At 38.3% G+C, this 27,536-nt stretch overlaps 1 protein-coding gene across 1 annotated transcript in view; it reads left to right on the top strand.

Annotated features, from left to right (window-relative positions):
- The window catches only part of LOC104267888 (poly [ADP-ribose] polymerase 8-like), a gene marked incomplete at its 3' end in the record, with an annotated part of 40,212 nt that extends 12,971 nt beyond the window's left edge, over positions 1 to 27,241 (top strand). The window contains exons 3-13 of the mRNA XM_009866597.1: positions 5,065 to 5,154; positions 6,444 to 6,514; positions 8,580 to 8,657; positions 12,428 to 12,522; positions 16,160 to 16,220; positions 17,273 to 17,363; positions 20,230 to 20,296; positions 21,978 to 22,103; positions 24,218 to 24,782; positions 26,990 to 27,043; positions 27,146 to 27,241. Of these exons, the coding sequence (XP_009864899.1) occupies positions 5,065 to 5,154; positions 6,444 to 6,514; positions 8,580 to 8,657; positions 12,428 to 12,522; positions 16,160 to 16,220; positions 17,273 to 17,363; positions 20,230 to 20,296; positions 21,978 to 22,103; positions 24,218 to 24,782; positions 26,990 to 27,043; positions 27,146 to 27,241 (1,394 nt within the window). The remainder of the gene's footprint in view (positions 1 to 5,064; positions 5,155 to 6,443; positions 6,515 to 8,579; positions 8,658 to 12,427; positions 12,523 to 16,159; positions 16,221 to 17,272; positions 17,364 to 20,229; positions 20,297 to 21,977; positions 22,104 to 24,217; positions 24,783 to 26,989; positions 27,044 to 27,145) is intronic.
- Positions 27,242 to 27,536: the final 295 nt, after the last annotated feature.

The raw sequence follows: 27,536 nt of genomic DNA, 5'->3' as shown, positions 1-27,536 counted from the left end.
TCAGCTGGGTCAGGGTGAGAAAATCTGGTTCACAGTTTGCAGAGACGGGAGCTTATGCTGTTTTTCATGCCTGGAGCCAGCAGTGATGGGAGTGAGAAAGCCCCCATCTGCCGTTTAACAGGGTGGATACAGCTTGATTTTTCAGGAGGCTGAGCAGTCTGTCATGGGGCCAGCACAGCACTTCTCTGTTAGACCTTGATGAGACTACACACGTTCTTTGAGTTAAGCCTGTGGACTGATGCTTCTTGAGAAACGGGAGCCAAACTGGAGGGTATGGGTATGTCTTTGGTCACGTAAGCTTTTAAACCTGATCGCAGGTGCCAGCCTGAGCTGGGTTGGCAAAAACATTTGTGTAACCATGTGGCCAGTGTAGACAAAGGAAATTATTTGTGTGAAAGACAACTAGGCTAGAGCAAAAGGTAGTGTTCGGCTAGCTTATTTCCATGATTTCCTTCACATGGAGGCCACACAGATACTTCAGGGGGCACAGAAGTTAGCAGAAGCAGGAGAGGGAAGCAGGGGTGAAGGCAGATGGGCACTATGCAAGTAAAGGTGCATGGTGTGTTCTGCACCTGGGATTATTTAATAGTGTAAGTACCATGAATGATAGGAAACCCTCTGGCCTTTTCTGATTGTTATCCATAACATCTCTGTAATATTTCTAAAAGAAGTATTTCTTTTTTCTTTTAGAATCTCTAAAGAAGTGAGGCTTTGATCTTCTTCACTGATAAGCAGTGGACTATGTTCAAAATACCAGAGTGTTTGAAGCAGATACAGAAAGCAGCATCAGCAATGGTGCTGCATACAGTGGATTATGTGAAAGAATGTTAGCAAACATTATGAGAGATATCTTTTTAACCAGTAAAAACTGGAAGGAAATCTGCTACTACTAATAATCTATTCAACATGTTGCAAGGGGAGAAACAGATTCATAAAATACACAGTCGTATCAGTGATGCTGATTTTTCGATTAATCCATTGACCTGGCAATCAACAAAGGGACAAATAGTTGGGAAAAGTCTTCATCGTATGTTAGTAACAGTTTGGTTTAGTAAACATCCCAAAACTTGATCTCTAGGACCCTTTAATTAAATGGCAGGTTGAGCCTTGAAACAGTAGTTATTCCCACAGCTTGTGAGATCTCATCTCCTGTCAAACTCTTGCGGCAGACCTCAGATTTCCCTTATGGATACTGTATGCAGCGTGCCCTGATGGCCTACAAGCCTGAATTACTTTCGTGGCTCTAAAACCTAATGAATATTCTCTGCCATCACCTCCTACATTTTCAAGCCAGATAAAATTTGAACGTTTTGCACTGTAGCTACCTTGTTGGGAGGTGTAAAGCAGCTGCACATGTTTACTGGTTAAAATCTAACCCTTCAAGGCTTTGGAAGACCTGATTTCATTCATATCTCAAGCTTCTGCACGATGTATGTTTGCTTCGTGATGATGAGGTGTTCAGTGTGTTAGGAATGATAATGAATCTCTGTCATTTTACGGCTTCGATCTTGAAAATATTTGGTTTGACTTGATGAGCTAGATCTTTTGTCTCCCCTCTTTGTCCTAAATCTGCTTTAACATTACTGCAGACTGTGTCTCTCTTCTCTGCCATGCCTTTTAGGATGTTTTGGGGACGTGTCAGGGTGCAGTGGTGTCAAGTAGGGGAAGCTCTCTGCTAATACTGCCCTCAACTAGAAAGTGATCTTCAAGTATCGCTGCTACTTCATAGAGTTCAAAGCAGCATGTCAAATTAAGTTTCTCACAGGATAAATCTTCACAGGTTGAGGTTTCAGTCCATTATCAAGTTGTATCCTCTCAAGATTAATAGTGTGTAGTGCACATTGGATCAAATTTAGAAATCCAGGAGAAGTTATCATCAGATAAATTGCTAATGCAAGAAATAAAATATGTAAATATGTAAGAGATTAAGTTACAATACAAATGAAGGTCATTCAGCCAAAACTGATACTCCAACTAGTAAATTTTAGATGCTGTAAGAGCTTTGGGTGCTGCATATGCTCCAGCTCCCTGCATTGCTATTTGGCAGTATGTAGCTGATGCTGAATAGCTTCATAAAGCATCAAAAGATTACAAACAGCTGAGCATTAAATCATACCTGTGGGAACTGTAATATGAGATGACAACTTTCAGTAATGGAAGGTGTTTGAAAGTTTAATAATTATGACTGGAAGCTAAAAATAGGCTCACAAAGGCATACTGAACAACTTAATATGAATTCTGTTGAGACAGTAATGTCTCGAAGTTATATATATATATCACTGAAATTGTGAAAATATCACAGAGATCTTTAGAGGCAGATAATAGCAGTTCCAGAAAAATATTTCTGTAACTTATTTTGTCATAACATTGACACAACTGGGGGAAAATAATGCTCCTTAGGAGCAGTTGTAGAGTGTAACATCAATGAATAGACTAAAGTCCCATTAATATGAGTGGATCATGACTCCTGTGAGAACCATTACAGCATCAAGCATTTTGCTAATGAATATGTATATCTTTGGAGTGATATGTGTTGGGTGCCATAAGCTTATAGAACTGCTATAGTCTTTTATCCCAGTGATTTGTGGGTTACACATGTGTTAACAGAAGCGTTTTCTTAGACCTTGTTAGATTGCAGCAGAGACAGAGAGAACCAGTTTGGCAGCGAGTGGTTTGCTGCACTCCTCTCCTAGGTCCAGGCACTAGGTCCTCTGTTTAAGAGAGACGTTTCTGGGTGTAGCTTATTAGAAACTGGATAGTAAAGAAAGCAAACAAAAAATCAGTATCTTAATGTAACGTTTCATTAGACTGATGGAAGAAAAGAAAAAAAACATGATGGCTGCCAAAGAGAAAAGGAAAACAAAAGCTTGGCAGTGACAATCGCATTATCCAGCTGCCAAGAAAGAATGACAGTGGGCATAAAAATATAATTAAAATCTATAAAACCTGTATCAGAGCAGTCTTTTTTTTCCATATATGTATATCTTGGTAATTGCCTATTCTGTACAGCACGTGTTGGTTGTTTTTTCCAACTTTTTTGTGCAGCAATAAGTTCTATCCCATGATTTCCTTTGTCCCATCCATATATATATGGCATTAGATATATTTCAAGACAAGTGATGGCCACTTTAACTCCAGCTCATTAGACTCCATAGCAGTAAATTGCTTTCCCAAACCTGGGAAAGGAGTGAGCCATCCAGCATGGTGAGGCTGACACTGAGATGATGACAGCAAGGTGGAGAGGTCAAATAGAGGCAAGACAGAGGGTTTGTGGTGAGATGCAGCTGTCCTGGAGGTGCGGTTCACAGCGTGTCCTGCTGACTGACGAAAGTGGGAGAAGGAACAAGTGCTGGCAGATGGCTGAAGGGACCCCGTTTTATTCACACTATGCCATGGCTCTAAAACACACCGCTGTGCCAAGCGCGTGGCCGAGCAGACACAGAAGGAGCTGAGGGAGCAGGCTGGTGTGCCCAGCAGAGCGCAGTGCTCAGGGAAGGGTGGGCACAGCCTCCTGGAGCGATTGCCTGCGCGCCGCGTGTGCCTGCTGAGCCAATTGTCCGGATCACCCCGTGGGACAGCGCAGCACTGGAAGTAGGCGAAGGTGTGGGATAGCATCAGACTCGGTAGATGCATGTGAATGTGGCAGAAAGGCTGTTTGATGAGCTGGGGAAGCTCCATGCAGCTGCTACGCTGCAAAGGAAGCGTGGCACAGCCAGGGTTTTGTCTGAGTGTGGGCTGCTAAGAACCACTGTGATACAAATGACAGTATTATTGAATTTACTGCTCAGTTAGTGTTAGCATCTTTAACATTTCACTGCAAACGCTGTGGTCAAAGGCCCTGAGATTTCAACAGTACGCTTAGAACTAAATGTGAGTTAATGTACTTTGCTGATGTGGGACCAGAGTGTTTGGAATTATGATAGATCAGGTCCTTGTTTCAGTTTTCTTACTTGTCTCTTAATCACAGAATCATAGACTCACAGGATCATAGACTCATGGAATCATAGAACGTGTTGGACTGGAAGGGACCTTTAAAGATCATTGCATCCAACCTCCCTGTAGTGAGCAGAGACATCTTTAACTAAATAAAGTTGCTCAGAGCCCCGTGAAGCCTGAACTTGAATGCCACCAGGGGTGGAGCCTCCACCACCTCTCTGGGCAACGTGTTCCAGTATTTTACCACCTTCATAGTGATATGTGTGATTATTTTAGTTACCAGCCTTTTTGCTCTAGAGCATAAGTTTCAATTTAGGTAGGAAACAAAAGTATTATTAGTTTCATGCATAGATCAACAATTCGTGCAAAATTAGCTTCTGCAGATACTACATAAAAACTTGCTACTCCTTGTTTATTGTAATTAAGTCTTTGGCTGGATAGCAAAAAAAGAATCCAAACCAAAAAAACCCAACACATTCCCCTAAGCCTAATCCCTACACTTGGTAAAAAAATCTGGGATAGACTTTCCATATTCATATTGGTACCTAACATTTTTCTTAAGTGAGAGGAATTTTTTTTTTTTTTCTGAATTAGAAGAAAGGCTATCTGCTGATTAGAAGATACTTCAAAAAACCTTTATGTGACTAGGCAAAACAAGGCACAAGTAATTTGCATAACAAGCTGTTAACACGCCGCCCTGAATGCAACCTTCACTCTCCACAGCAGATCCAGCTTGAGTTTTAGTGCCAGGCCTAGCAAAAAGTGTAGAATAAGTCTTCATTCTGGAAAAAGTTGACGCAAACCCCCATAAGCCTTGTTGGGAGAGTTTTGAGCAGTGCCTAATGTGATTCACAAAAGACATGATATCAGACTCCAGAGGTTTGTTTGTATAAAATCTGGATCTGAATCTTCCATGCTTTTGGTGTTTTTTTCTTTTTGTTAGCAATCTCAATAGCAAAAAACAAACAAAACACCCAAACCCACAACACACCAGGAAGATAATGATGCTGGGCTTCCCTAACCATCTGGGGAATGGTTCCATATGTTACAAGAGTGGGACAAGCAACATGGGAAGGGGCTGGCAGAGCACAACTGAACTTCACCATGCAAGGTGTTTTTCTTTCGTAGATAACACTTACGTTTCCAGTTCTGATAACGATGAAGATGTGTTAGTTACAACAGAGCCAATTCCGGTAATTTTCCACCAAATCGCTACAGGTAATTGTACATCCAGAGTGTTTCATCAAGTGCACATTTTGTGAGGAAAGACAAGATATTACCTGCACTTAAAGGGAGATGCGTTAATGACTTCAGCATATAGTTTGCTGTTTTCTCATGACCTAAATTGTCCTACATTTCAGAATGGAAGAAATTAAAATACTTCTTTTGAGGATCGCCACAACTGCATAGGCAGAATGTATTTTATTCTTTTTATCTTGCATTCTGTGCTAAAGCAATTCTCCTTGAATACAGTTAGAGGTGCTTAATGCTTCCCAATTATAAATGTTCAAGCTCACTTGCTTAAAACTTCACTAAATCTTCACCACTGGGGATGAAAGTCTGTAACTACCATTGCCTCTGGTGAATTATTTCACAAAATTTCAAACAAAATGGTTCAGCTGTTTCACTACATTAGACTTACAGAAAAAAAATACATTTTTTCCAAATGATTTGGGGAATCTCTCATTTGAAATTACTTCCATACTTTCAAAAGGTATTTGATCTATGAAAGGGTATCCTTTTTGGACATATAGGCACATTTATACAATATATAATCAAGACTTGTGCATACTCCTTAGAGACTTTTTAGAGTTTAGCAGACAAATTCCCTGATGATTTCAGGCTGCAGGAGAAACCGCATAGAGCAATCTTAATTCTGGCAGTTCTTCAGATAGGAACATTTGACTTTGCAGTATTTTTGTTATTATTACAAAGCTTTAGGGCTTTTTTTGCATACCATGGAATTACTTTGAGTTCCACTGGAAAACCGATATAATCTTTAGTCTCTGATCTCATTTATACCGTTGTAAACCAAGAATGATTTTACTGAACTCGTGCAGTGACACCAAAACAAAATCTGTCTGTTACAGCCAGAAATTTAAGATAAATTTTGCTTGCAAGTATTTATGTAGTTTAAAAAAAAAAGCAACTTGTCATTTAAAATAGGATAAAAACCTATGTTTTATCTAAAAAATTATGTGATTTATTTTGCTGGGGGGTTTTGATTTTTCATTCTTTTAAAAAGTATACAAAATAAATGAAGTGACACTGAATTCACAGATTGAGAAAAGCTGAGTTTCATTTCACAGTAAAAAGTGTGAGCCTTCTGACATGTAGGGGCTTCTTAATTTTATACTGTTGTGTTGTTAAATTCTTTGGTCCTTTTTGTATCTGAAGCTTCTTCTTCTTTCTTTGCTATACTACTGCAGTTAAGTATTTCAAGTCTGCATATGCAAAATTATTTCACGTTTTTCACAGATATTCCATATTTTCCCTTTTCTTTTAAGAATTAAGAAAAACCAGTGATGTGAACTATTGCTTGTCAATAAAATCAAAATTACAGAGGGAGAATGGAGAGGTATGTATTTCCTGGATGCATATTTTAACAGAATTTATTTTGAGAAATAGTGTAAAATAATAAAACATGAATGTTTTCTGTAGATTGCCTATCAAGTGTGTGCTTATGCAAACTGTACTCGCTTACGAATTTTAGAAGAAGAATGTAGTTCTCTGGTTTTCCTTTGTGGATTAAACAGTGAATTGCTTAGTTGCTCCCATCCTAGTGAAATAAATACGTTTTTGACATGTATTTTTTGTACATCAGTGGTATAGACTCTGCCTGCCCTGCCATTACTCTTTAACCTGCTCTTGTACACAGGAGCACATCCCATTTATTAGCTCACTGGTAGACCCCTGCATCACTTGGTTCACCATGAGCAGTGTCTGTAGCTTTAAGACATTCCAGTGATGGTTGTATTTGTGCTGTACCTCTGTCATGGGTCCCTGATCAGTCTCACTGAAACATTAACTCAAGAAAGTAGTGGCACTTACGTGAAATCTATGGGGCTTGACAGTGTTACTGGCTAAAAGAAAGTACCGCATAGGCTCCAACCGCAAGCAAGAAATTAAGTACGGTGTCAAGGATTCAGGTGCTTGTCTTAAAGACTTCCTTTGGTAAGGCTAGTTGCTGAGTTTCTGGGCAACTGGTGTTTAGGCTCTGAACTGTATTTGATTCTGGAAAGGAGAGATAAGCATGCCCAGATATTCTAATGAGTATGGTTGGGTTTTTTTAGTAGATGAAAACTAGTTTAATATAAAAAGATGCACTGAAAATACTTTGCTTCTACTGCCTAAGTATTGTATTCAGTGCTTAGTAAACATTAGAAAAATTGCAATGCAAAAACAATTTACCTGTTTGATTAAAAGCCTGCGATACATGTAGCTTCTACAGGATAAAGTTTTTTTATCTTGCTTTTAGTTGAAGGAGGTACTTAAATATGAAAGTACCAGGAAAAAACCCCACAACTTTAGAAAAAAGTCTATAACACTGACCTCTTCTGTTGTCTAGACAGTTAAGAGGTTTGGTTAGGGTAGAATGGGTTTGTCGCTACTCTAGTGGGAATTTCATTTCTCTTTGATTTGTGTTGAGTTTTTATTCTGTTCAATTCTATTTTAACACAGACTTCCCCTTGAGCTAAGGCTTTTATAAAACTAAGAAGACTGGAGTCACTGTTTCTTTTCAGTGAAGTAGAAGGAAAAGCAGAAATTATTTCTATGCCTTGTCATAGAAAATTGCTATGAAGTTGGCTGAAATACAATCTTTGCTCTATGCATACGTACAATTAATAGAGCAGGAATTTAGAGTGAAAAATGGGAAAATTATTAGAATTTCCAACCATAGATTGTGGGATAGATGTAGATTGTGGGAAACAAGAATTAATATCCTGAAGTAATCACATAATTATGTGTAAGGTTCCATTGGTGGGAAGAAGGATGTAACACTTCAGCTCATGCTGATTTGCAGTCTGTACCAGGATCAGTTCTATTTACTTGAGTGCAATTATTCACAGAGCAGACTATTTAGAGCAGGTTTTACTTGGGTAAGCATTATTACTTTCCAATCCTTAATTTTCAAAGTCTCAGAACAGAGCTAGTCAGAAAATTAAGTTTGAACTTCCCTGGAAGCAGGCTGGAACTTTTGTTAAAAATAATAATTAAGCCGCAACGTGTCAGTTACTCCTAGAAAGGAACTTAAGAGATCCCAGGCTCGGACTTGAATTATTTCCTTAAACTATTAGAATTGATTTAACAGAACAAAGTAAATTAAGATTTTATTAGGTCACTGAAACACCAAATTAAGTGCAGAACCTGTGAAGTATCTCCGACTAGTCTACCTATTTCCCCAGTTGCTTGAAATACCAGACTGTGTCTGTAGCCAGTATAGATTTTTGTTTTGTCTGATATTTCACTATTCTGAAAAAAGGCGCTTAGTACTTTTCTGGGAAAATGATACTAAAAGATCTCTGTAAAGAGAGTGCTATGAGCTTATTTGTAAGAACATAATTCCTGTAGTTATAATTAGAACTATAAATGCAAGATAAACTTATCACTTGTATCATTGTTAACTTTCCCTTTCCGTTAAGGAGTCACGGCAAAACAGCACAGTTGAAGAAGACTCTGAAGGAGATAATGATTCTGAGGAATTTTATTATGGAGGACAGGTAACAGAGAAATTCTTTGCACAAATTTCAAGAAATTTGTATTTGAAAGCTTCTATTGTTCGTTCTATTTTAGGTTTATTGTAGTAATTAAATTTATGTTTATTCATCATCAAATAGAATGCCATCTGTATCTACACATTGTATTTTATAGCAGAAATATCTAATATGTTATACTGTGTAATTATATCAGATTTAAAATCAGTTTACATTTGCAAAGGTGCAAGAATAGTAGAAACAAGTCCTCTTCAGGATGCCTGAAAACAGAAACCGGTTGCTTACTTCCAGGAAATAGATATTCATTCTTTAAACTTATCCTGTTATTGATAGAAATAGAAGTCAGGCTGGATCCAAATCTGTTTCCTTCTGGACAATTGCCATTTTTTAAAGTTGAGAGCACTGCAGTTGAATGGTAAAAATGGTTATTCCAAAAAAATTTTGATCTAGGCAGGAGTCTATTGTTTTTTGAGCTCTACAGTTAAATTCACTTTGAAAAATGCTGCATGTTTTTAGATTAATGTACTGCTCTGTGTCTTCATTTCTTGCTCCCTCAACAGAATTAATTACTTTATTCTCTGACGTATAGGGAAATAAAATCTCTCAGTCTCTTCCTTTTGCAATGTCAATGGAGCGCTTCATGCTGCTAGTCTCTGTATTGAGATTTTTCTTGTCTTTTTAGTCTTAACTATTTCCCCAAAGGAATCGATCCTTACTTATGTTATTAAAGCTATCTATTTTGATGCACATTTTAGCAAATTGCTTGTATATTAAAGTCACCACAGCCTTAGCCCAGACTCAGTGCGGGCACCTGGGATGCTGATGAGCAAGACATCACTGAGCCCCTGGTCCCACAGAGCATGGTGGAGTATGAGCACAAAGTGTATGTTGAGGTGCTTATGAAAAAAAAATAAAAGCATGCTCCTAAAAAGCCATTAAAAGCAGTGTTGAAAACTGGAGGTGGAAGAGGGTGTTTTCAGTGCCAGAGATAACTGACATGGGGTATGGACTTGTGTTCCCTTTAGGGATGGATGTGGAAACTGCCTCCCTTCAGCTGCTGGCTGCTATGGCCCCACGGAGCGCTGGGAGGACCAAGTATGCACAATTCAGTGCAGAGAGTGATGTCATATTTTAATTTGGCTGGGAGGAAAGATCTTCTGATTTGGCCCTGTACTTATGAGTTGTGTGTGCTGGCTCCGTTTTGCAACTCCATAGAAAGAGCAGACAAAATAGTTGCCTGTGTTCGTAGGGAACAAACAAGGCAAGCTGCTTCATTTGAGACAAGTGTGTGCTGTGCCCACAGAGAAAGGGGACAAAAATACTGACTTTAGCAACAAGAAGGAGTAGATGCCAGTGTAGTTTTGCATAGTACAGTTGGAAAAGGTACAAGTTGAGGATAATTCTTAAAATTTCTTAGTGGTTACAGCCTGAAAGGCAAGAGAGCAGCTGACGATGAAACAAGTACCATGGAAGATGGGAAATGACATTTGATGAGCAGTGAAAAGAAGATACGACCTTTTGGTCATAAATTAAACCTTTGTAGTCACTTCCTAGGCACCTGCTTGTAATCCTCCCTAAGGATTTAATGGATGAATACTTTCAAGTAGCTAAGTGATTCAATAGCCTAATTCCTATTGATTTTCAGTAGGATTTAGGTTTGTAAATCATTTAATCTCCTTTTAAAGTGCAACCTTTTGTCATTATGTGGGACAAAATAATCTAAATCAGGTCTCAGATTAAAAACTGAGACTTTCTAAACACAAACCTCTCAGACACAGCAAAATGATTAGGTTTTTTTAGCTTTTAGATTCTCTTTCTCTGCAACTCTTTGTTAATTCTTGCTTTGAATCCCTATCTTCTACATTTGGAAACAAAAACAGGAGGTTGAAACACTAATACTACTAATTTTGTCACTCTCTGTTGCGCTTCAGTTACAGAACATACTTGCAAAAACAGATATACAAAACTCTTTGACAATTTCCTCTGCATACACCGGCATGTCTGTGGCACAAATCCAGGGGTGGAAAATAGCATACTATGGTCTTATAATTTGCCAGTACACTGCTTTGTTTCCTTCTTGAGTTCATAACCTCTTGCCATCAGAAGGCAGACTGGAGAAAGCATTAGGTTAAGTAGTTCAGCATTTCTGTGTAGTGTTCCTTTTGGATTTTACTATTATTGATACATAAAACTGATTTTAAAAGTGTGGTTCAGGACCGATGACAGTGGTGAGTTCACCACAGCTGTGGTTTGTGAAAAGATTGCTGTACTCTCTCTGGAAGCAAGACAGCAATTATTGACGCATCTTTAAAGAATTCCTCTTTGAATAGTGAGTGTGTAAAAAGAATTGGTTTGCTCCTACCTAAAGTGAAAAAAAAATATAATAAGAGTTTTCTTCCCAAGCTCTTCTGCTTGGAAAATGTTTCTGATATGCCTTCCCAAACAAGGGAGTGATACGTGGTTCATACGCTTTTGATGGTGCATACCCATGCTATGCTGATAAATTCTGTGGCTTACATTTGAAGAATTCTAAGTTTAATCAAGTTATTCTTTTCTTATTTTCACATGTAAAAAGTATCAGGTGATTAATTCGATTGAAATTTACTTAATTAGACTGAAGAGTACACCTGTAGGTATCAGAGCTGAAAGTGTCACAGCATTGGTCTCCTACACATCTGGATGTACCAACAGAGGAAACAGTACTGCATCTAGATACAGTTCTGCAATAGCAAGAATTCTCTGCAGGAATTCCTGTGTATATGTCCTTATATATGTCTAGATACATATCCTTACATATATCTATAGCGATAAGTTACCCTTCTGTGCCTTGCTCTCTGAATTTGTCAAAAGTACAAGCCAAATCCTACTCTCATTTCTGAATCTGTCCAAATCTAAGGAGTTCATCAACTTCTGTGGAATTACTTTCATTCTAGTTATTGTAAAGAAGTAGAATTAGGTTCATGCAATCAGGAGCATATTGCTTCATTTGAAAGTAGTAACAGGCTGTGAATAGATTGTTAAAAGCTTAAAGACTGTTTTGGTCCATGTAGAAGATAAGATGATATTAGTTATTTTGACTTCATACAGTTCAACCAAACCATTTCACATGTTTTGCTTTGTAATGTAAGCACTAACATAACTTCTTCCATTTTGAAAAAAAATGGGAATGATGTTTAAATACATCTTTCTTTACACCCCTGGCAGAATATTTAAAATGGGAAAGTGTTCTTTAGTTTTTATGTTTTTTTTAATCTGATACTAGTAGGTAGACTGAAAATGTAATTTAGATGTTGAGACATTTGGCATATAGAATAGGTTCATGCTTCTCTTGTTGAGCCTAAGCCGTTCTGTGTCTAATATATATCTGAGAGTGTGAAAACAAGTAAGAAGGAGCAAACCTTTGTCCTGTAGTGGTTGGAGTGGGACAATATGGCTGGGAATATTTGGTTCTTTTACTTCACAGTTTTAAAACGTACAATAGTCTCACAACAAACCCCGGAACGAGACAGAGGCTTGAGTCCTTTGCATCTTCTCTTCCCACAAAGAGGGTGAGACCATTAAAAACTTTCAGTGCTGATGCGCCTGCTTTGCCAGTCTCATTGCTTAGCAGAGCTAGACCAGCTCAGTGCTTCAGCTTATCAACACAGTGACCTTCCTGAGTGTGACATTAAGGAATCTTTATGCAGCTTATTCTGCAGAGGGGATTTTCAAGAGCCTGTGTTAAGTGCTAATAACAAAATAAACAAGAACTCCTAGGGTATTTTTTTCCCTGGTAGGTTAGCTATGATGGAGAACTTCACAAGCACCCACAGCTGGAAGCTGATTTGACAGCAGTGAGAGAGATCTATGGACCTAATGCAGTATCTCTCAGGTAGGTCATTGACCTTTCTGTATTGCAGAACCTTTGACATTTCAGAGATTGACTTCCTTGTGGACCTTTCCTGACTGCTGAAGCACAGGGTTTTTCTGGTGATTTCTGCATGTTGTCTGGCAAAAAAAGAAGCAGCACTGCTGGCAAGCAATAACGCTGATTTTCTCTTTTCTTTTTTTTTGTGGTTGAGAACTGGTACCACTGGCTGTGCTGAGAACAAGCCCTGGAAGCCTGTTCTAAAACATCATTGTCTGTTGCAGTTCAGTCAATATTTGATCAGGCTGTTGTATTTTGTTGAAAATTACTATTCAGTGTTACTCTAAACCCTTGTTAAACTCCTTTTCTGTCATATTCTGTCTTTTGCCATGGAGGTGAACAAGATGAATGATGAGAGATTTAGAAAATGTTTTCCCTAGGGAAACATTGAAGGAACTGGGTTTGTCTGGTCTGGAAAAAGGAGAAGACATAAAAACAGTTCTTCTTCAGAAAGAATGTTTGTACGTAGGAGGAGTAATCAAATGTACTCTATTGTTATCATGAGAGAGACAATAAGAAACTTACTGCGTTAGCAACAAATGAGAATTTGATTAGATTTTAGGAAAGCTTTCTAATTGTGGGAATCTAAAGTATCTTGCACGTGGAAGTGGTGGAACCTCAGTCAGAAATGTATTGCAGAGTAATTGCACAAAAATTCTGTTGAGTGTATATGAGCTTGTGTGATTCTGTAGTAAGGCATAGCTGTATGATAATCTTATATGCTACAGATCTTTTATAATTTCATTTTCCATCTCATAATTGTAATAATTTCATAAAAATATCAAGTAGACAAGATCTAACAGACCTGTCAGATGTATTACAAAGAAAATATCAAAGTTGTCATACAAACCAAGTAATAAAATAGAGAAGATAATAACCTGAGGCATATATAGAGAGCAAGTAATAATTCCCATTAACCTCTGAACAATAAGCTCTGTTATTTTTTGTCTTAGAAGAGAGAGCAACAACTCTGCAGCTGTGGTGTACTATACCTTTTCAAATCAAATGAAGATTTTATTGTATTTCAGGGACCTCAGGAGTTGAAATCCAAATACCTGTATATCGGTTTAGGAAATGAGTGAGATAAATGTCTAGTTGTCAAATTGATAGCTGTTAAATTAAGAATACCTTGATGTTAGGCTCCCTCAGGCTTCTAAAACTGAAACATTATAGGTAACCTTTCAAAACCTTTAATTCGTCTAATCTGTTGAATCAGCTCTTGCAGTGGGAGTGTGATCACCTTGAGCTCACTGTAGTAGAAGTTGACATCTGTGGCTGCTTTTGCCATGTGGAGAACTTAAATGCTTCTTCCCCTTTGTTGCAGTTGAAAATACTTATGAATTCTTGGAAAGGAGAAACACAGTGTTAAGCCTTCACTTTCATCTCTCTCCTTGAGCTCCACTACTCTGTGAAGAGGGAAGTCTGTCTGACAGTGACACTCTCTAAGATACATATTTCCTAGACAGTTGACTCTCTCTTCACACAGAATCACAGAATTCTAGCAATTAGAAGAGACTTTGACAGATCATCTAGTCCAGCCCCCCTGCCAGAGCAGGATCACCTACAGTAGGTCACACAGGAACCTGTCCAGGCGGGTTTTGAATGTCTCCAAAGAAGGAGACGCCACAACCTCTCTGGGCAGCCTGTGCCAGTGCTCTGTCACCCTGACAGTAAAAAAGTTTTTCCTAATGGTTTTGGGGAACTTCCTGTGCTTCAGCTTGCACCTGTTGCCCCTTGTCCTGTCATTGGACATCACTGAGGAGAGCCTGGCTCTGTCCTCCTGACACTCACCCTTGATAGATTAATGGGGTCACCCCTCAGCCTCCTACTCTCCAAGCTGAAGGGACCTCTTACTAGTATCTTGCTAGCACAGAGTCAATGGAATATGAAAAAGTGAAATTCCTGTACCTGCGTGCTTTTCACCACTGCCCTTTGAAATCAGGCTACCAAAGCCATGAGAAAGAGCTCTGGAACAACTGATCCAAACTCTCCAGTACTCATTTACATTGCTTATGCACTGATGGACAGAGGACCTCTACGACCTTCAAAATTAACATGTGCTCATGGAGCCATTGTAGGTAGCAGATCATAAACTGCAGGTGCTGGAAGAAAACATGATTTCCTCTGCCCTTTCAGCTTGAGGAAGTAAAACTAGAGTCAGCATCATGTGTCTAAAATCTATTCTCGGCTGCTAAAGGAGTTGAGGCAAAGGGATTTCAGTGAGTGTGGAAGTTCCACAGTTGTAACTTATTTTTATCCTTTCTTCCACTAATGTTTTTGTGTTTCTTTAGTTCAACTATATTTCTGTTTAATTTGTAAAATTACACTTGTTCATAGCCTTTTTAATCTCAGTCACGTGACTAGTACCATCCTGTGTTCATAGATATTACTTAAGAGTTCATAACAAGCTGTTCCTGGCCAGCTGTTTACTAGACCGGTCTGTGCTACGTGCAGACGTGTCTGATCTAGACAGAGACTTAGGGTTTTGCCTTACCAGAAAGAGCCGTCGAGTTGCTGAGGTTTGGTGGAAAGGGTTCCCTCCACTAAACTTCCAGTGTGAGCTGGGTCCTACCATGAGGCTGAGGCCACTCTGTTGGGAGATAGTAATATTCGCAAAAATATATTTGTATTTCAAAATTACTGTATTATTTATACACAACTGCTGCTGTGCATTGTTTTGGTCTAGTTTAAGGGAAAAAAGTGAAAGTCACTGTGAGAGCAAGTATATAAATGTAATGGAAAGAAAAAAATAGTGACTAGAAACTTATCTGTGAAAAATTGAGAGTGACTGCACTTCTACAACATTATCCACTTAAGTAATTGTATACAAAGGAAAGCATTTTTTATTTAGATATATGAATGTTTTTTTCTAGCATTTTCTAGGCCCATTTTTCAGAATTCTTCAAGTATGTTGGAGAAGGGCAATCATAATGAGTCAGAAAATAAGAGGCAGAATAGTTGCACTTTAAATGTAAAATTTCAGATGGCAATAAAACACCTATGAGCATAAGTTACATGTGAACCTTGGGGATTCCAGCAATACTACACCTAACAGATGAAATAAGGTAACCGTTGCCTTGAGTGCATTACAGGGCAATCTTTATGTTTTGACAAACAAATGCCTGAACATGTGAAGCAATCACACAGGTATAATATGCCACCCTCTAGGCTATGTTATATTTGTCTTCAGTGATTTATCTGAAGCCTTTCCTTAAGTTACTGGCTATTAACCTGAAATACTTCTGAAAATTAACTAGGGTTTTCTTTGTCATAAATAGGAGCAGCATGTGACCATTATTGTTTATTTATTTGTGCAATACAAGAGACAAAAAAAAAAAAGAGCTGCAATGAAGAGAGAATTGGGAGAGATTTAGTAGAAAAAAAGATTTAGCCTGCTTAAGCAAGATCCACAGAAAGAAAGTTTCAGTGCAGCAGACAGTCACCTGCTGGGACTATTGATCAGTCTATGTAAATGTGAATTTTATAACCATTCTGATTTTACAGACAAGATTATCCTTCAGAAAATCTTCCCTGTTAAAAGTACTCCTGGGCTGAGGAGTATCTTAAAGAGCTCTAATGTAATGTAATTCTTTCCTTTCAGGGAATATGGAGCCATTGATGATGTAGATATTGATCTGCATATTGATGTTAGCTTTCTTGATGTAAGTAATCTAATCACAAAATTACATAATGAACGTTAATACCCACTTAATTCTGCTACACATCAGACTCCTTAGACAGCCACTGAGACTTTCCTTCTTCAGAGACTTGATCTTCACAAGTGGCTGTCATATTATTGTTTGCTACTCAGTGGAGAGGTCTCCTTTTCCTTTTATGATCACATAGTTAAAATGCTTTGTAGGCTTTTATTTACTGTGTCTGTATTTCCTTTCAAGCATGCTTTGTGAATGGTAAATGTTTTAAGTGATATGAGTGAAATGCATTTGTTGTTTTGCTATCCTAGACATTAGTGAGGCAAAAACACTTCATAGAGTCCTGGAAGGAAGAAAACCTTGGCTGGAGCATTCCTGTGTGCTTCTCAGCATCTGCAGCTGGTTAGGGAGAGGCCTGAGTAGCAAAGGAGACATGGGGCAGCGGTGCTGTTGACTGGTAGTGTGGCTTCCTAACAGTTATGCTGTCATTAACTCCATGCTTCCTCACCTCATCTGTGCAGTAACTTCCTGTCCTCTAGATAGAGAATAAAAATTAGTGCTTTCAGGAGCATCATTAGCCTCTGCACAAATATATCGTATTCTCAGGTCAGCACTGCGCAGAAGATTGGTGCTCTTAGGCATTTCTAAAATTTAGGAAAACCTGATCATATCTTGATTTTAACCAGTATTACAAAATAGATGTTTCCTTTGCCCAGTGTTATGGAATGAGTTTCCTTTCCATCTTTATTTGCTCTTTTTCTTCTCAGCTTTGAAGCAGTATCTCTGGGTAGATAGGAATGTGGTCTGCCTGCTCTGCAGATGTAGATGTAGCGTTGTGTATAAAGCTGTGGTCAGTTTCAGTGACCATATTCAGTAACTGGAAGCAGTCTAACACTGCTCTTCGGGGCATCAGCAGGCAAAGCTTCAAGTTGGAGTAGATGCTCCACAACTGGGTAAATGCACAGATGTTGTTTATAACAACCCTAAAGTAGACTGACAAAATGCAGCAGTTCCTCGTGATGGCTAATGGTGTCTGTTGTTTTCTTTTTGTCTTGAACTAGGAAGAGATTGCTGTGGCTTGGGATGTAATTCGCACGGAGCCTATAATAGTGCGATTACACTGTTCACTCACACAGTACCTAACTGGTCCAGGTTAGTCACCTGTGCATTCTTCATGTGTCTTGAATGGTGTCTCAGTCTGAGCCATGTACTGGGTGATAGATGCTCATTCACTGCCAAATCTTTGCCTGTACATGTGCTTAGATCTACTGTTGAGAGCAGTCCTACTGGTTTGAAATTCTGCTTATGTATATTTGCATGGCTAGGCTCCCAAAAATGACATGGGCATTTAATTTAAACTTTCATAGCTTGAATTTTGGAACCTGTTATCCTTTCCCGTAGAAAACAGGTTAAGGAGTAAAGATCAACACTTTCTAATATGTGATTTCCTGATTTTGGAAATCAGTCATCGTCTGCACAGATACGATATGACTGATAATGTATATGTACACAGACCTGTGCAACACATGAATATGCCCTTTTTCACAAACTTTTGAAAAATTAGGCCATTGTAATTGTCCTTTCAGCTTTCTGTATAACTGTGTGAACTCTGAGAATCTTCAGAGTTAAATGCATTTTTGAGTAAAGCCTTCTCATGAGAGCGAAAATGGTTAAGCTCCTGAAGAATCAACTGATTTTGAATATTTGGAAACATTCATATGCAAGCGTCAACTTAAGATATATTTTTACACTGAGAAGTCAGAATTAAGTTGCTGTTTGGATTATAACTTGCCCAGCTTTGGAGGCTTGCAGTACAAGCTGTCAGTTCAGTCCTGTATCTATGCAAGAATTCTGCCTCTGGAAAATGAATATATATTTCCAGTCATAATATATTTAGCAAAATTTGTCTCAGTAAGCTATTTTTATGTGATATGTTGCCTGCTGATGCTAACTCTAAGCAATATTCTATTCATTCAAATAAACATTTAATGACATCAATTTTTTCTTTTTTTTCCTTGACTTTGATATTTTTTCTGTATTTTATTGCGTCATTAATTTTTGGAAATTTGCAAATCTTAAACATATATTTGCCATGGCAGGTAGCAGTATTAGTATTCAGAATATTTCTGTCAAAATGTAATTTAAAGAAAAAAAGTGCAGCAAATAAGAGAAGATGAGGCTTGAAGAGCAACATGCGGTAAGAAATGATCTAGTGAAATGAGAAGTAACGATAAGATATCTTCTGCACTGTTGACAAGGTTGAAATGAGAATCTTAGTTCCCAGTCCTGCAGCTGACTGATTGTGGGATGCCTGAGTACTGAGAAAGGCAAGATCAGCACCAGAGGGAAGTGCCTCGCTGGTACTGGTTCTATGGGCACAGCTGCTGTTGCAGCCATGTCTCTTTATTTACTGGAAAGGATCGATGCAAACCACAATCTTTTCTATTCGCAAGACTCTTTCTCTGCCAGTTCCTCTTCCTCCTTAAAATTGTGGTTTTTTTTGAAACCATTGAGCAATAACGTTATGCTCTATCTTTTTCTCCTGTAGTACTTTCTGTTGATTGATAAAAGAAACACAAAGGTAGTGTACTCAAAAGCACAATGCAAGGGTATTAGTACCACCTTGTAGCTGTTTAGTATCGTGATTTTAGATAGTAATTCTTCTGATTAGTAGCTTGACTTACTGTTGTGCTTGTGGACAGTTTCTCCCACATGCCTTAGAAACTTGCCTGAGATGAGTATGAATCAGCTTTTGGAGGTACCCGGCTGTGCCCTCTGACTGTAGAGTTTAGGCAACAGTTGTGATTTAGATGTCAGATTTTAAGATTGCTTGTCTAAATATGATGATTCTCATTGAAAATATCTCCCACCTACCATGTGTCCTAAATGTGATAATCTAAAGACATTGCTACCCTTAATAAAATAGTTAATATCTTTCAAAAAAATCAGCAGTTTGTCTTTAAAACTGACATTATATTTGAGTAATAACATTAGAGAAAGGGCTTTGAATGAAGTGAAATTGGATGGCCAGGTTAGATATATATTACTTTATTTTTAAATTTAATTTATTAAAGCAAAATAAAAGTATCCACTTTGACATTCTGAATAGAATCTGGCTTTCTGAGTGATTTGGATAATATAAAGTGCTGATTTAATTGTTCTAATAAAATCTGAACCAACCCCAGATGTTTTGTTTTCATTCCTTTTTTTTTATTTTACTGTAGCCATTACCACTGTATGTAATATGAAGTATAAAGTCTATTTGTGCTTGTACTATGTGTTGGTTGTTGTCCTGCCTTGAGGACCTGAAGCTCTCTCAAAAAGTGCTGGGTTCCATCTGCCACATCTATCTAGTAAATGTTATTAACGGATTTTAGTAATACCAGAAGCTACTTTCCAGCCTTCAGCCCATACACTTTCAATTTCCTGGCAGCTGAATATGGATACACCAGTGTTAGGATGGGTCTTGAGGAAAATTAAGGGTAATCCTTGGCCACTGGAATTCCTCACTTCAGTGATGACTGTGGATCTTGAATTAAAATGCCCTCAGAAAGAAAACCCAGATACTAATTAGTTCAGTTTATTCCACTCTGGGTTGCCTTCATAGTCACAGGAAGAGTAGTGTGTAAAGACTGTTTACTTGGAAGAAAATTTAAGAGATTAGGTGAAGTGATTTACCAGTCCACATGCATTTAATCTGAATCTGCTCTTTAGTACTTTATATTATGAAAAACAAAGACACATTTTTGTAATTAAAATTAATGGGAAGAGATACATTTGGGAAAATTCAATTCCTAAAATATTACTTTGTAAAACTACAGATTATATTGTCTGATAACCCAGAAAGGACCTATTTATTGATAGGTTTAGGTGACATGTCCACTTTCAATACTGTTTCAATGGCATTGTCTATATAAAGTTCCAGATAGAACAGGGTCTTTAAACATGGTTTATATGGACGTGAGTTCTTGATTATTGCTGTAAGTTCATATATCAACAGTATCTCCTTTTTCCATAGTGCCAACTGTGGATGTATTTCAGATCTCTACTAAGGAGAGATTTGGACTGGGACATCAGCTGAAAAAGTAAGTCTAGAAAAGTGTAAACCCCTGGTTTTAGGCAAATATTACACTCTTTTTAGTTCCCAGACCATGTCAGGTACAATAAAATTCAAAGATTTTTCAGGTTGATTTGATCAAAGTATTTTGAACTTGTTTTTCTTTAATAAAAAAATAACAGGATTTCCCTTTTTAATCTCAGTCTGTCAGTTTTTGAGGAGAACCTGATTTGTGCTGCCTGCCAGGGTTTTCTGTCACTTTGCTGCCATTTAGGAAGTAAGCTACAAGAGTTCAAAAGACTGTAGCTAGCAATGTTCAAATTCATGTTTCTGCTTAGATGGTGAAGCTTCTGGTGCAGGAATCCTTTTGAGCATCACGCATACCCTAAGGGGACTGTGCTTTCATGGTGGCCTCTAGGATGGAACAGAGTAATTAGGCCATCTGTGTTTTGAGGACAAGAGGGAAGAAGAGTCAAAAAAAAATAGCAGTTTCATGTGTTCACAGTACAATTCAATTTAATGCAATTTTGCTGAGTCATCTCATCATGTAAGCTATTTATGTGTAAAAAAATGACAAGAGTATACGTTCTAATACCTGACTATTACAACATTAAGAATCTCTTACGAAAAAAAAATCTTCTGCTTTGTAATGCAGAAAAAGAAGTTCAGTGCAGCATTTTCTTAGTCTTACAAATGAAGCAATGCTATCAAAATCTCTGTGGCACATGACTTTGAAGTCAAAAAAATTCGACAGCAGACATGAACAGTCTCCTAAAATATTTCAGTGCTTACACTGTCACTAGTTTATTCACTGGGTAATTACCTAAGGTTCCACAATACATTTTAAAGGACAGAGCTCCATACCTCACAGCTGAGCAGAAGTCAGAATACCCATGAACCTCATGGCCCCTCATGTCTGTGGAAACAGGATACTTGTCTTTGAAGATTCACTAAATTTTCTGTAAAGTCCGTATCAACTTGCACTTTGATATTATCACTCGAAGACCCCCACTGCTAGATTAGAGTCACAGAGTAATTTGGCTTGAAAGCAGCTACTGGAGGTCACCCAGTGCAATCTCCTGCTCCAGGTAACACTAACTTCAGAGTTAGATTAGTTCCTTCAGAGATTCAGGCAGTCTTTGTGGGCACCCTCTTGTACTTAACCTCTCTTCTTGTGGATGTCCTCTTTTTATAGCCTTCATGTTTTTTAGCTTTCCTTGCCACAACGTGTGACCAGTGCCTTTTGCTGTCCATCTCTGGAAAGTGTTTGGCTCTGTCTTCTCTGGGTAGTGTAATATTCAACATCCCTACCTTTGTGTTTGTGCCTTAGGAGAGAATATGCTCCTTGCTGAGCCGTGTGTCTGCTGTAGCCCATCACTGTGATCGCTGAAGAGACAGACGCCTCTAGCTAGTGGGATACCTTTGAATCAGTTCGTCCCTAGATGTCCATGAGAGGCATACAGTGGTTGTTTACACAAACTGTATTCTCCATAGGAGTTATGTGAAAATTAGCTCTATGTGGAAGAAAAAAAACATTTTTGAGAAGCTGAGGCACCCAATAATCAGTCCACATATGTGACAGGAAAGCTCTGCCTGCACAGTGAGGACATTGCATCATGTCGCCTGTGTGGTGAACAGAGAGACCCTAGCATTAAGGTCAGTATGTCTTGGATAGGAAAAGAAAATTCTTTTTCTTTCTCAATTTGCAGAATCATGCAGACGTTTGTTACACAACAGTGGAAGAACAGCAAAGAGAAATCTAATTGTACGCACAATAAGAAGGTGTCTGACAAGAAGGTGAAATCCCCTCTGCACATCTTTTCTACATTGCGCAGGTAATAGCAAGGAAAATGAGCTGTTAGCACCAAATCCTGTTCAAAAGCCACAGCAGACTTCACAAGGTGAAATGTTGACTTTTCTCCGCAGAGAAGTGCTCTATTTATATCTTACCTTATGGGTTTCCAGTCCTTGCCTTGCGTGACATCAAAAATGAACTAGGTACAGTTGCAGCTTCTTCTTCGAAGGCAGAACAGAACATTTCATTGCCCTTCTCTGCCCCTTCTCTCCACCAGCCATATTTCATCTAGAATTGGACATAATTCATTTTATGTTATTTAACTTGTTAAATATGTGTCTTTATAGCTTGATAGCATTTGACCATTACTGGAATAGCAAAAATATATATACAAGTAATATATACAAGTAATTTATAACATATATAAAATACATATTTTATATACATACTTAAAATTATGGTTGTCTAGCTGTTCCTTCCACAACTGTGTGTATTTTTGGGTTTTAAAAATTAGAATGGTCATTAATGAAAGACTGAATTTTAGAGCTGCTGAGGCACCCACCCTTTTTCCACTGCTTGAATACAATAACGTTCACCACTTCTGAAATGCAGACACAGAATTTTGAAGGACAAAGGCATTAAAAACAGAAATAAGAAGAAGCAATAAGAAGTAATCTCTGTATTGCTCATTTGAATTCGTTATGACTTCTACCAGTTACTTGTAAGTGTATGTAAAATCAGGCTCTGGTTTTACCTCTTTCAGGAATGTGACTATTTATTCTACCATGTTTTCATGCTTATGAGCATTTGACATATCACCCTTTCTGTGAATTTGAACTGAATGCTTCTCTGAACATTCCTTATTTTGATGAGTTACGCCATTCTGAATTCTATGTGTAAAAAAGCGAGGAAGTGCAGCAATCACTCACATTGAAGAAGGGAGGAGTGTGAAAGATGACGAAAGATTATTTGTCTTTACAAAGGCAGAAAGGAAGGTGGTCTTTTAAGTAGAAAATTTACCTACTCCCTACCATGCCATGCACCATTGCCTAGCACATGCTGTGTCTCAGGGTTTGATTTTGTTTAGAAAGGGCATAAGAAAGCCAGTCCAATCTTTTTCCTCTTGATTTGGCAGCTGCTGCAGTGCCTGTCCTAAGGGGGCTCAGCCCAAATGCAGGGACGCCTCTCGCCTAGAAGCACCATTCCTCCCTCCCGTCTGCAGGAGGGTGGTGATGAGGCAGTTGCGGCAGTCAGTCAGCAACCTCCACGTGTGTCTTCTGTTGTCACCACCTGCTAGCAGGCTGGGGGAACCTGCTTTACTCTTCCCTTGAAACCTATTCTACTTGATCCATGACCAAAAAATACTCCAAAGACTGGAGCTGCTTATCAAGCACAGAGAAGTGATTCAGCATACCTGTTACATGGTCTTGCTTTGCAAGGACAGGCAAATGTGAACCTTAGAGAAATGTGATAGTTCACCTGAGTGGTGTTTCCTAAAAACCATTCTGGTATTTGCTTTCTGCATTCAGAATTTAAGTCCCTTGCCCTTACAGAGCTATAATTTGTCTAAAGCAGGAAAAAAAGGCATCAAATAGTCTTCCAAAAAGCATCTAGGTTATTATAAGGTTTTTGAAAAATGAGGTTTATTTCAGCTGAATTAAATTTGATTTACTACCTGCAAGTTTCACTGCTTATTATATCTTCCATTGAATCTGAGCATCGAATATGTTATGCTGTGTCCAGAAGGCGGTAGCTTTAGTGGGATCACGCCATGATGATTTTGATAGGAAAATTTGTTACAATCTCATTTCAAATAATGTGGGTTTCATTTCAAAGATAATTTCCTGAATAAATGGTTTGTTTAGAGACTTAGAGACCTTTACAAAGAGCTGTAATGATATAGCTCTAACTTCTACTTGTTAGTCATCTTTTTGATTGTTGAGCTTGTGTGTAAATAGGAGTAAGATGTCTATTTGGTATAGAAAAATTTGTTCTACATAAAATTGTTCATTTTTTTAATGTTGAGCTGTGTTTATCACTAGAAAAACACATAAAGGCATGTGACACTTAAAAATTTTTACATAATGTGTGGTCTTGCTTGATTTGCACACCATTTTGATTATTCTTCAACTTTGTCTTCTCCTTATTTCTAAGGTCGCCAAGTTATCCTCCACCTGGCTGTGGTAAAAATAAATCAAAACTGAAGTCAGAGCAGGATGGCATCTCCAAAACTCATAAGCTCCTGAGAAGGACTTGTTCTAGCACAGTGAAGGCAGAGGATGTGTGTGCCACAAAATCTCACAGAACCTTTGGCCGCTCGTTGTCGAGTGACCCAAGGGCTGAACAGACAATGGCTATTAAATCGCACAAACTATTGAACCGTTCTTGCTCTGCAGCCGTCAAGCAGGAGGAGTGCATCACTTTAAAGCCCCATAAGCTTTTAAGTAGGTCGTGTTCTGGGGATCCTCGATGTGAGCACAACAGCACCTTGAAGCCCCACAAACTTTTAAGCAGATCCTGCTCCAGTAATCTTAGAATGGAAGAATTGGATGGATTGAAGAATCACAAGTTACTGAGCAAGACTTACTCCAATGCCCCTAAATCATCCAAAATGGAGCCTTTCAAGGAGTGCACCATAGCAGAGAGCAGGAGGCTCTCTCTTACCTCAGGGCTTATTGGTATCTTAACACCATCTTCATCATCCCCTTCACAAGCTGCTGTGCGTAACAATTTTTATTCTGCTCATTTTCCTCCTATAATTTTCCGAATGTGCTGCTTGTTATGCAAAGGCGTTAATACGCAGGACTTAAGTTAGTGAATATATTTGATATATTGAATATATTGGAAGACAAGCGCTGGAGTCGTCTATTTAAGGAGGATTTAAACAACTGTGCGTGCACACATATTAAAGTTACAAAAGCAGAATTTGATTAGGTCAAGACAGAGATTTTCAATGTCACATTGAATACAGTTCAATGTACCTGCTGGCCATAGGAAAAGTTCAATCATCTACTTCCTTCTCTGCCTCTTTTTTTGCCACAGGAAGAAGGGAGAGTGTGCGCTTCTGCACTGCAAATTTGGCTTGGTCTCACAGGTCTTTTTTGTTTCATGGTTTGCTTTGTGGGCGAAGCCACCACCCGTTTTGCTTGTTCAGGTGCCAAGACACCTCTCCTCCTGATCTCTGCATTTGTGGTCATCATCATAGTGGAAGGAACACAGTCACGATTCAGCTCCCCTCTCACACACTTGTGCTTTGTGAAAGGTTTGACCATCAGATGCACTGGTTGCAAGTCAGAGGTCAGGGAAGGAATTAAGTCTGCACTAATCCTGTTTCTCTACCTAAAGACAAGACTGATTGGGAAAAAAAAAGGTAGCACATATTCTTTTGCCTCTTAAAATAGTGGATCTGTTCTCTGTCTCTCAAGGCACCCATCTGTGTTGGACCTCAAGAGAGGTATTGATGAGACAGGCCTGTCTACTCTTTAGACGGGTGGTACTGTGATGTTCTCAGTGAGAAGCAGCTGGTTCTTGCTTGAAATGCCAACATATATTCAAAACAGTGCCTTCTGAATAATGAAATTACATTAGCTGTGCGATATCTCATGGTAAATCAGTTTAATAAGCTGTGAGTTATGCTCATCAGATCTAAAAACATTGATATACTGTCATAAAATCATTTATATACATGCCATATGGTTGGTTCCTGTAACATGCACAGCAGTATTAATTTAAGGTGAGCCGACAGGCGTTTTACTTGTTGCAGTTTAGAGGTCCATTTTCTTTTGAATCAGTGGATGGTGTCTTAACATAGCAAGACTTTTCTGTCCTGAAGTTAATAGGAAGAGTCCCACTGATTCTGATAAGATAATGAAATGTTGCCTAAGTGGTTTTGTTACTGGTGTTACGAGCTGATATGGAAGGAATGCAAGCCCTGCTTGGTGGTCTATAAAAATTACCGGTAATCTAATGCTAGAATGCATTTACTTTGAGGCAAGATCATCACATACATGATCAGTTTGACTTAAAGGGCACCAAGAGTCCCATTTCACATTTCACATACAGGCACTTGGTATGTGGGAAGGCTGGATGCTTAAATGCAATTTGAAGCCTGTGGACTGTGGAAGCAATAAGTTGGGACTTAAACTTTTCTTCAGTTCTCAGCCAAAGTGTTTCAATCTCATATAAGAATACAATTAGTAGGATTATTTCCCAAGAGAATAGAGTAAAAGTTTCCCCATTCAACAATTAGAGAGACGAGAAGAAATAAGCCTATAAAAAAAACACATGAAAAAAAGCGTAAATGGAGCTGATCTGAGTCTTATTCAGAACAAGGTTTGATAGAGATGTCAGCCTTGGGGGGAATTTTGTACCTTACTGATTCTGTAACAGAAGTTCCTTCTAATTTATATTGCTGCATGTTGAAAGAAAAAGGCAGAAAGAATTTGAGTGGGATCTGAACACGGAGATCTGTTAGCATGGTGCTTACGGAAGTGAGATCTTAGTAAATACAAACGAAAAAGGTTTTCACTTATCCTGAGAGTTACATTAGTCTTTCAAGCCTAAGCAGATAGCCTGTATTTGGACAGGCAAAACACAGTTAAAATTAACTGGCAGTTGCCACATACCAGTTTGCTAGAATGGAGTGAAGGCACTGGTGTTTCCATTTAAGATGGCAGGTTTAGGGATGCTAAAATACAAAACCTCATCAGATTTAAGAACTAAAAGGAAATGTTAAAAATCTAACCCACGCTAAGCAAGTAGTAGGAAGATTTATTATTTGTAATGGCCAGTTTGTGCAAATAAGAGATATTTTTAGATGCAAATACTGTTTAATGAGCATATTTTTGGACAAAAATTTTAAAATGTTTTATCATTTCCTTATAATTCATCTACCAACACTGAAGTTGCTTAACTTTTTCCTTGCAGCAAAATTATGGTGCAAAATGCATTCCGGTAAGAGACCGTGGCTTTCTTGTGCAGGTAGGATGCCATATCTTACCCTTTTATGAAACACTCAGGAGCATGAGCTGACATTAATTATTTTTAAGCAGATGCTTTTATTCTAATTTTCCTTGTTCTCAGACTATTGAATTTGCTGAGCAGCGGATACCAGTACTGAATGAGTACTGTGTAGTTTGTGATGAACCCCATGTATTCCAGAATGGCCCTATGCTGAGGGTAAGTGGTGTGCTTGCTGGGATAAACAATGCATTTTCTAATGCTTTAAATAGCAACAAATCATATAAACATGTTATAAAGCTACTGAATTATTTCAGATTATTGAATTATTTCAGATGCATTTCATCCTTTTAAGATGCAAAACTGTAATGCACATTAACCAGATTTCGTTGTAAGTTTGAAAAAAAATGTGTTGCAAGCAAGGGAGATGGAAATCAGGCTCATATGATATAGAAACATAAAGGGGGAGGGATGTATTTCACTGAACACTGTTGTGCTGCAGAGGTCACAACCA

Source organism: Apaloderma vittatum, unplaced genomic scaffold (genome assembly GCF_000703405.1).
Source record: "Apaloderma vittatum isolate BGI_N311 unplaced genomic scaffold, ASM70340v1 scaffold8283, whole genome shotgun sequence".
Classification (NCBI taxonomy): domain Eukaryota; kingdom Metazoa; phylum Chordata; class Aves; order Trogoniformes; family Trogonidae; genus Apaloderma; species Apaloderma vittatum.
This window is presented reverse-complemented; position numbering and strand designations above follow the sequence as displayed.